This window comes from Poecile atricapillus, chromosome Z, assembly GCF_030490865.1.
Source record: "Poecile atricapillus isolate bPoeAtr1 chromosome Z, bPoeAtr1.hap1, whole genome shotgun sequence".
Taxonomy (NCBI): domain Eukaryota; kingdom Metazoa; phylum Chordata; class Aves; order Passeriformes; family Paridae; genus Poecile; species Poecile atricapillus.
The window spans coordinates 77,559,491-77,569,706 of record NC_081289.1 but is presented as its reverse complement, the minus strand read 5'-3'; the positions used below and the strand labels follow the sequence as shown (position 1 = coordinate 77,569,706).

The 10,216-nt window shown below is 42.6% G+C and overlaps 1 protein-coding gene across 1 annotated transcript; it reads left to right on the top strand.

The window, feature by feature from the left end:
• The first annotated feature begins 4,066 nt into the window (after positions 1-4,066).
• On the top strand, positions 4,067-5,414 carry LOC131572745 (mRNA-decapping enzyme 1A-like). Its single transcript, XM_058826060.1, is given in 2 exon segments — positions 4,067-5,334; positions 5,336-5,414. Coding segments are annotated over 2 exon segments (1,347 nt in total).
• Positions 5,415-10,216: the final 4,802 nt, after the last annotated feature.

The window sequence follows — 10,216 nt, the reverse complement described above, 5'->3', positions numbered from 1 at the left end:
CCTAATACTGGGAGAATATACTCCTTTTCCGAGAGCACTGATGAAGAGTATTTCTAGGCAGTTACTATTGAGAGACCACCAGCTATTCACCATCCTTCACAGAAGTAATCATGAACACCATTTATTTCTAGCTTTAGCACACCTTTTATAGGGTTTTACAGGGTCCACGGGCAGAGCAAGCTATTATTGGCTAACACACACAGGTTTACATTTTTTCTCCTACACACAAGGATATTGTTTTGCTTTACTCTCTCTTCTGCAGGAAGGTTTCAAGGACTTTAGCCTTTAATATCACGACTTATTTCAAAGGCTGGTTTGTGCATACAGGCCTTTTCTAATATATAAAATATATCAACAATTCCCCCTTTCTCTTTTTACACAAAGCAGGCTTTGGATGTGACTCATTCTATACTCTTATGAAGACAAGATAGCATACAACTTAGACAGTCATCTCAACTAATATTATAAGTAAAGTCCGTCCCCCTTCTAGCACAAGAGACCTCAGCCATCCAGTGATACCCCAGCTGGCGAACCAGCTTCTAATGGGATCACTATCTTCTTTCAGGGCATGTAACGCACTCTGTAGCTGTTGTAGTTGCTTATGGATGGAAGCTGAATGATCAGTAAGATCCAAGCAACACATGCCTTCAAACTCCCCACAACCATGTCCTTGCACTAAGAGCAAAAAAGTCAATTGCACCTCAACTTTGTAATACTGCATGATGTACACTGCTTACATCAGCTGAAAGCTCACTTAACATTGTGGATGTTAAGTGTAATTCTTTCTTAGTCTAACAAACGAGCCTTTTTAGAGTTGCTAAGCCTTAATTCATTCAGGCTTCGCTTTGACTCTTTGATGCTTTTCATTTTGCTAGCTACATTCAGCAATTGATGTAAGCTTGGGTGGAACAAAGTAAATTTCCCAAGATAACAGGGTCCTCTATGTGGATTAGCAGGAATCTAATTCCATGCTCTATCTCCACAGATTAGGAATATGGAACTAGGTAATCGCTGTGGTAATTGTCCTGTGAGATTGCACCAGGAATAAAGGCTTTACTTTCAATGGTAGTAACGAGACCAGCTATAGGGTTGACTGCATCTCAGTGCTGCATTACTTTGTTACAATGGCTTTTGTTGGGAGTTCAAACATTATCCATCCACCTGAGGTATTGGTGGAACCTAACAGATCTGATTCTTCTGAGGGCTGTATGGTAACATTGAGAACTTGGGTAATTTTTGCTTGCCAACAGGCTTCAAGTTGTCTTAGTATGAAGCCAACAGTGCGATTGCACTCTTGCAACATTGCCAGTCGATTCAGTCGAGTCTCATTACTAATTAAACCTTTAAATGCTGGAGGATCCCATTCAGGGACTCCTATGAGACAGGTGCAAAAAGGATCTCTAGGTGTGGCTAGGCTCAAACACATTGACCTTTGGCCAGTTCAGTGTGCCAGAGTGACCCATATGTTCTGTCGCTTTTGGATGTCAGTTAGCAGAGAGTTGGTCATGACTATACACAGCACAATTACCATAAGCAGTTTGTTCCATGCAAATGACATCATATTTGCAAACTCATAATTAAGGCATTAGCGTTAAATGAACTTTCAAAGATGCTTACACTGCTTCTTGAAGGGGGAATACTTATACTTTATACTAACATAACAACTACTACACAGGCTAAACTCTTTATCTTAAACTATTATCTAACTACTTTTAACACACGTGCTCTGGTATATATGTAGTCCAAGCATGAAAGCAATTTGCTGATATTTTTCCAGCGTGGCGTTGGAGCTTCTTCTGCACTGCCTCTGCCGGGGGGGGGTGCTTTTGCTCTCTGCAGCAGCTCCAATGTTTCCCCCATGCCCGCCCTGGGTCAGGTGGAAACCGATCTAAATTTGGCTTCTCTTCAAAAGTAGAGTTAATATCTTGTCCCTGTATGTCCATAATCAATTTAAAAACATTGAACATCTCCTTATTTTCTTCTCTCTGACTCTTTCCCCCTCTCTCCAAGGGCGGCATAGATAGGAATGCTCACCCAGCAGTGGGAGGTAATGACAGCTGCCGCTGTGATGCGGTAGAATTACAGGGCTCACAGGCTCAGCATACTCGCTTTTCTGTTTTTTAAGGAATTAATTACAATCTGACATGTTCGACCGAGAGACACAGTGTCCTTGCTCTTTTCCGTAATTGCCATTTCCCATATCAGAGCCCTAAAATCCGTCCGTTCATTGACTGCAAAGAGCAGTGGTGGCACTACTAAATGCCTGTGATAATTAGCCCATATACTGAGCATATCCAGGTCTTTTTCCCGGGCTGCTTCGCCTTGTTTAATGAGAATTCTAAGAAGCAGTTTTTTCGCCGCTGCAAATTCCACATCCATGCTAACAACGAACGATGGGGGGGGAAGGTTGCGACCCTTCGACAACGCCCCCGCCCCTTGAACTCCCCCAGCGACTCGCCCCCGTTGATTCGCGAGCCGCCTATGTGGCACCCATCCAAGGCAGCATCTATCTGCACTCAGGTCCGCTCCACCAACCTCGGTCCAAGACTCGTCCCACTGTGCGTGGACCCAGCGAAGCCTCCCTGCACGCGGGGTGTCCCGTTCGAGCACCAAATATTGAGAGACCGCCAGCTATTCACCATCCTTCACAGAAGTAATCGTGAACACCGTTTATTTCTAGCTTTAGCACACCTTTTATAGGGTTTTACAGGGTCCGCGGGCAGAGCAAGCTATTATTGGCTAACACACACAGGTTTACATTTTTTCTCCTATACACAAGGATATTGTTTTGCTTTACTCTCTCTTCTGCAGGAAGGTTTCAAGGACTTTAGCCTTTAATATCACGACTTATTTCAAAGGCTGGTTTGTGCACACAGGCCTTTTCTAATATATAAAATATATCAACAAGTTACACCTTCAGCATTCTGCAAGATTCACGGTCATTCTTACCTTACTATAATATTAATATATTAAAGGCTATTTGGACAGATATTTTGATACTCTTGGGTGATAACATTCAACTGTATATCACTATGTATCAGCTCTTCCCCCTCAGCACTGTCTAGCAAAGACTGATGCGGTCAGATAGGGAACAATGATCGAAAGATCTCGCACTGTACGGGAAGATAGGGCCCCTCTTTCTCCAATGTTCTATTACCCATAATATTACAGTGATTACATCATCATAACTCGGTGATGTAAGACCTTGCACACCGGAAATAAACGCTCTTCACTGTCCACCACATTGGTGTTAGCGCATGATTAGCCGGACAGGCCGGTAAGTTTAGCCATCGTGTCACCCACGAACCGGGTCGCTACGTCTCACCCTGAGGCGACAAGTGGCGCTGAAACCCGGGACCGCTCCCCGATACACGGGTACGAGCGGCCGGAGTTTGGGAGTCTCGCCGGGCGCTGGGGACGGCTGGAGCGGCAGGACCGACTTCAGCGGGGAGGACGCTCCCGTACCGCCAAGATGCAGTCGCTCAGCAAGGTAGATTCGCAGCTGCATAAGCAGAGTGGTGTAGACTGCAAAAAATCAAGGAATTTTGAATGCGTGATTGTCAGATTGCTAGAATTATGTATTATTGAGGATCCGGTAGATATATTACACCCAGATTGCTGGGCTAGGTGTACCGAGGCGCTCACAGATGACGTGTTGTGCTTTAAGTCCAGCAAGTGCCTTAGAAGCTGGGCGAGAGTTACGCTAGCGCTGCGAAAAGCGCTTCACGAGCAGAAAACTTGGAAGGTGGGGGTTGGAGCTGCCACGCAGACCGCTTTTGCTGATTGCCCCACCGATTCTAATGAGCCATCTAATGATGACGGGCGACCTGAGTCACCATCCCGCCTGCCCGGCTCTAACGCGGGTTTGGCTGCGGAACACACTTTGCCGCCGGGGCATACCGATGCCGTGGAGCCACAGGGCGTGCCCAACACCACGGGCCCTGAAGATGTCGGGGAAAGGCCTCCACCATACGTGCCGCGAAATGGCGCCGGGGACACGAGCAAGGGGCGGAGCAATGGGTGCCTAGCGCACGCGGATGTACGTGATTGGGAGTCTAAGGGCAAGATGGAGGCGGCGGGCAGAGCGGGGCAGGAGATGAGCCTGGCGACCCTATGGCGGCATGACTCCTTCATCACTGGCATTGCCGACGTGACCGGCCAGGTCACGCTCTACAGCTTCAGCCCTAAGGACAACGAGCGGGAGAAAACCGACATCGAAGGGACCTTATTTGTGTATAAAAGAAATTCCAGCTTGTCAGTTTACAGTATTTGGTTTTATGACAAGAATGACTGTCATCAAATAGCAAAACTCATGGCTAAAGTAGTTGAACAAGAAGCTCAGAGGTCACAGCAAGTTTCCCAGGACAGAAAAAGTCCCAGCAGGACCTATGGCTGCAATGAAAACAGGCCCATTGACATCCTAGAAATGCTTAGTAAAGCCAAGGATGAATATGAACAAAATCAGATCAGTGATCTAAGTATTATATCAAGTTCTGGAATGCAACAGAATTCAAATCCTCCAAAGCCAGAAAGCACAGAGCCTTCAGAACAGAGGCCTTCATTACAAGTGCAGGAGCAGCCATTTCAGTCAAGGCAGAAGCATCTGACTTTGGGAGAACTGTTTGGAACTTCTGTCCAAAAGGAACAGCCTGCAGCTCCATATTCCAATCCAGAGAGAATGGAGAAACTGCAGACAGATGCATCTGCCAGAGAGCAGCACAGTTTGCTTTTGCCTTTTGCCTTTGACCAGTCACCAGTAATGCAACAATCCCTGGGGAAATCTGAAAGTCCGAGCATTAAACCCAGTGCCAATCAGCAGGACTGTTTAACACCTATGATAATACCTCCAGCTTCGGTTTCCCAGCCTGATATGAAAAACGTTTCAAGCTATTCAGTTCGTTTAAGCCCTGTTCTTAATTCAGCCTCGACAATGGAAGCTGCCCCTGCTCAGATGCTTCCTGGCCTCAAACAAAGCAACAGTCTAATGCAAGTTATGCAGCAAGCTGCCAAGCCCATATCCCCACTGGTCAATCAGCTGCCATCTGAAGTGAACCACGCTCCACAGAATCTAATGGCTGGCCAAAGCCAGCTCATAGCACCCTTGACTACAGCAAACACAGGGACTATCTCAAATGCATCTCATACAAGTGTTGATCTTCTCCAGAAACTCAGGTTGACCCCACAGCATGACCAAACACAACAACAGTCTCTCCCTAAGACTCCCTTAACACCAAACATCTCTGCCTCGGTTGGCCAACTTGCAACACCAGAAAGCTTCAAAGAGTCTCACGGTAAGCCATCAGCCTTGAACAGCAAGATAATCTCTCCTCTTCAGGTTGCACATCCAGTTTGTTACAGCCACAACGACAGTAACGCCTTCAGTGCTCTTGTCTCCAAGTGTGTTCCAGCAATAGTAGTTTTAAAGGATGCTTTTTCAATAGAAAAGTGTTGGGTTCCGACCATGCACCTGGACACAGTTAATATTATGTTGGTTAAATGCCAACAATTGTGTTAAGTTTCAGTTGAAAACTCATTTGTTTGTTAACTTTTAACCACGTTTTAGTGTTTTTGCAATTACTAACACAGCATTTATTTTGAGGAGAAAACATGCCAGCTTAAAAGCCGAAATAGCTCAGTTGGGAGAGCGTTAGATTGAAAATCTAAAGGTCCCTGGCTCGATCCTGAGTTTCAACAGAGCTACAACAGAGACTCGAACAGCGTAGCCGACAACGTTCGCAACAGAACTGGTTTAATTCAATGTTCAGCCAATCCCCATGGATTATTACCCTCATTTCTGCGTTAGCAGGACCAGTTATCGTTGTTGTGTTCGTACTTATTTTCGGTCCTTGTCTTCTTAATAAGTTAGCCCAGTTCATAAAAACCCGTTTAGATAAGATTGACATTTTATATTTAGAACAGAGACAGTTAACCTGAGTTTGCATGATAGTTCGTACTAACACACCGCAGTTTCCTTTCACGCTTATTACTAACAAGTTCACGGTTTGTTGTTAATTACATAAGTCGTTCAGTTGTAAAGTTCTGTTCATGGAGAAGGGGTGAGATGATGAGGTCAGATAGGGAACGCTGATCAGAAGATCTCGCATTGTACGTGAAGATAGGGCCCCTCTTTCTCCGAAGTTCTCTAACCCATAATATCACGGTGATTACGTCATCATAACTCGGTCATATAAAACCTTGCACACTGGAAATAAATGCTCTTCACCGTCCACCACATTGCTGTTCGCATGTGATTAGCCCGACAGGCCTGAAAGTTTAGCCATCGTGTCACCCACGAACCGGGTCGCTACGTCTCACCCCGAGGCAACACAAAGACTAATGTTTGAAGACCTCAGACAGGTAGTAAGTGAGCTGAATCGCAGCAGAAGTGGCACCCTCTTTACTGAGAAAGAATATGCAGAAATTATTCTTCATGTTTGTATATGGCTCTTGTCACATAGAAAAATTATTTCCAGATAGCTGCCACAGACAGGAGTATATGGTGAAAAAGATGTTTTTTGCCTTATTTAGGAAAAAAATCATGGAAGTTGTCAATGTCACAAATATCCAAGTTTAAAATTAAATAAATAATAATAAAATAATAAAATAATTAAAAATTAAATAAATTTTAAAATTAAATTTAAAATTAAATGATCCATGCAGTTGTTCATACAGTCAGTGATACAATGTATCATGTGATGATACATGCAGCATTCTGGAATATGTTATTAAGAACAATTATCTTCTTTTATCATATGATTGCTCACATCTGTGATTCTGGATTCATCATTAAAACAGTTAGTAATACCCAATGCTTTGGCCGTTTTTGAACAGTGAAGAGTGACAAGGATTTATCTTTTTTCTATTTTGCACTCCCCTTACTGAGTGAGCAGGCTGGGAATGGGCAAGAGACTGGGAGGGGGCACAGTCAGGATAGTTGATGGCATCTGGCCAAATAAGAGTAAGAGTAAGAGTAAGAGTAAGAATAACAATAAGAATAAGGATAAGAATAAGAATAAGAATAAGAATAAGAATAAGAATAAGAATAAGAATAAGAATAAGAATAAGAATAAGAATAGGAATAGGAATAAGAATAAGAATAAGAATAAGAATAAGAATAAGAATAAGAATAAGAATAAGAATAAGAATAAGAATAAGAATAAGAATAAGAATAAGAATAAGAATAAGAATAAGAATAAGAATAAGAATAAGAATATTTTTTATATTGATCCATAAAGTTTTCTTGCTTTTGTTTTTCCTATTCTGCTTACCTGTTTCACTAGGCAAGAGAATGAATGAGTGAGTAGCTGTGTGGTGCCTGTATTCTGGCTGAGATTAAACCACCATATCAAGAAGAAATTTGGGAGTTTCTTGTGAAGTAAAAAGAACAGTTCACATTACATTTCTGGAGCTGTTTTTAGCAGTTAGCCTTTCCTCTTTGCTTTAGTTTCAATCCAGATTATTTCAGATTCTAGGGAAGAAAAAAAAAGAAAAATTCCTAATAGAAATTTGCTTTGCAAGACAAAATTTACTTAAAGATATTTTAGCAAAAATAAGTACAAAATTACAAAAACAAACAGACAAAATCAATCAACGTTTCATGTGGCAGCTATAGCTGGTCTATAGCTGCACAGATAATTTGGCCGTGACAGATAGCCTAGCTCTTTAGAGAATAGAGGTAAACAAGTCCCCAGGTATGAAATTGACTGGCTGAATTCAAGCTCAAACAAGGGGACCCCAGCCAATCCCTATGAATCACAGATGGCACACATATTATTGATTAGGTGAGTTGGGCGGTGCTAAGACCCCAACCAATCCCGTGTGTAAGTGCAGGACATCTGAAGCCCCTATAAAAGAGGGTGCCCATCAATAAACTTTGGCTGTTGCTGCATGAATTTAGTTTGTGTTGTGTGCCTGTCTCCAACATCTGTGACAATTGGTCACCCCGACGTTATGCAACAAGCTGCTGCAGGGAGATGGGGGTAGCAGAATTTACTACGGGCAGCTGATGGAGCTGGGAAGAGCAGCGGATATTGCCGCGGGCAGTGGAATTGCTGCTGAGTCCTGGTGCTGCAGGCAGCAGAAAGTGCTATGGTAGGCAGTGGAGTGTGCCACGTGGGTCCAGACCCTTCTTTTGTGGTGTAGAAGGCATAGCTGCAAACATGGGAGCATGGGCTTCCCTCCAGGTACAGACTCTTTTATGTTTTAAAGCCCTTGAGGCTTACATCGAACTTGCTGAGACAGTTAAAGGTCAAGAAACATATGAAGGCGGTGGAGGGGACGCTGTGAGCACTGCTCCCCTGAGGCACATGGTGAGGACAGAGCACCAGGCGGGGCGGTGGGAGTGTGGACACTGCACCAGGCAAGCACTGTGTTCCTGCTGGCCCCTTGCCTCGCCCACCACACTGCAGAGCCACCCTCATGCCGCCAGTCCACCATTGCCCGCTGGCACATAGGAGGCTCAGCTCTTTAGGTGGGCAGGTGGTGCTTGGACAAGGCATCGAGGGACAGATCAGTAGATGAGGGCAGAGAGTGAAGGAGAGAGACAGGGTGGGAAAGCAGCGTGGGAGGCTGCCGGCAGCGGCCTTCTTGAGTCTGGAGAGATGCATGCAAGAATCTGGAATGTCAAGTGATACTGAAAATTCTTGTAATTTGGTGTTAAAAGCTGAAGACGTGAAAACCTACAACTCCTCCAGAGGAAGCAGTCTTTCAGGAGAAGTTACGGAGGACTTCCTTAAAGATAGGCAACAGAACAAACTAGATGAACTTTTGACAAATTTGTATGTGGATGAAAAGTTCAAGCTTGCAGATGTAGTGTCTGATGTTGAAGAAGAAAAAAAACTGAAACTGAAAAAAGTGACTGTAAATACAAAGTGAACTGTGAATAGCTATCAGGATTGCCATTAAATGACTGAAAAGTAAAACTCTTCAGTGAAGCTACAGAGATGAAGTCCTGGACAAATGGTTACAAATCTTCAGGAAGAAGTACTTTACTGCATTGAAAAATTGTGGAGATTTTGAGCCATGGATGATGGAGAAAAATGCAATTGCTTCTCATTCAGTCCATCAGATCCTTGATGCATTTAACTTGCCTTGTAAATGCTGAAGGTATTATTTCATGACATCATTTGGGTGTGAAAGAACAAAATGTTGGTTCTGTCATGTTCCAGGACAAAGGGATGAAAAGATTTGCATGGCAATTCTTACGACATACATTAGTATCAAAGAATTAGGCCTCCTAATATGTACAGTCCTTTACTATAAATCTACCCTGAATGGATCAGTGAAAAGAGATGGCTTGTGACAGCCTCCTGTTACCTCCTTACGTTAGACAAAAGACAGGTTCACTAAATTTTCAAATTCAAAACCACTACTTATTTTAATGATCCTAAAGAGAACATTCTAAATTACTGAAAGCAAACATAAAGGTAGTAGTTTAGTTTAGTGGAGAAAGCGTTTGTACAGTTGAATAACTGCTTGCAAGTTTACATGTCTAGGGGATTTATATGTTTGTGTTCATCTTATTTAAGACAATGAGCACAATGTGACCTGTGTATATCTGACACTATATATTTAAGATCAAATACGTTGATTTAAATAAAGCACACTGCTTTCTTTAAAAGCAAAGAAGAATACATCTGAGCTTTTTAGGACAAGCAGTCACCTTACAAATAGACTAATATAAAAGTTAGTTTTTAAGGAGTAGGATCCCAAGGTTGTAAAGGAAATGCACATATGCTTTTCATAGTTTTATAAAATTTTATTCAACATAATTTGATTTTTCTAAAACTTGCCTTGTAAATGTTATAGAGGTCTTGTTAAATTTATTACAAAGACAACAGTGATATTTTGCATTTCCTTTCAACAACGTTTGTTAGTTTCTCCTGTACATAACTCCTAGAACTCCCTTCTTTAAAATATTATTTAATTTACACAAAGGAATGTTACTGTTTTAACACTGATTTGCCAAGCCTAAGTATTACAGCATTCAAGAAGAGACGGAGACTCAAACCAGAACAGACACTTTACATTAATTTATCTGATAAGATCACAAGGATTGTGTTGGATTGGTGCCAATTCCTCTGACTGAGGACCTGCAGTATGTTATCTCTTGCACACATTTTGCACTGTGTTTTTTGGTATTGTGATTATGCAAAAGCATTTACAAATACACCTAAATTATGTTATTAAACAAAAAAGCCTTCATAAGTCCAGAAAC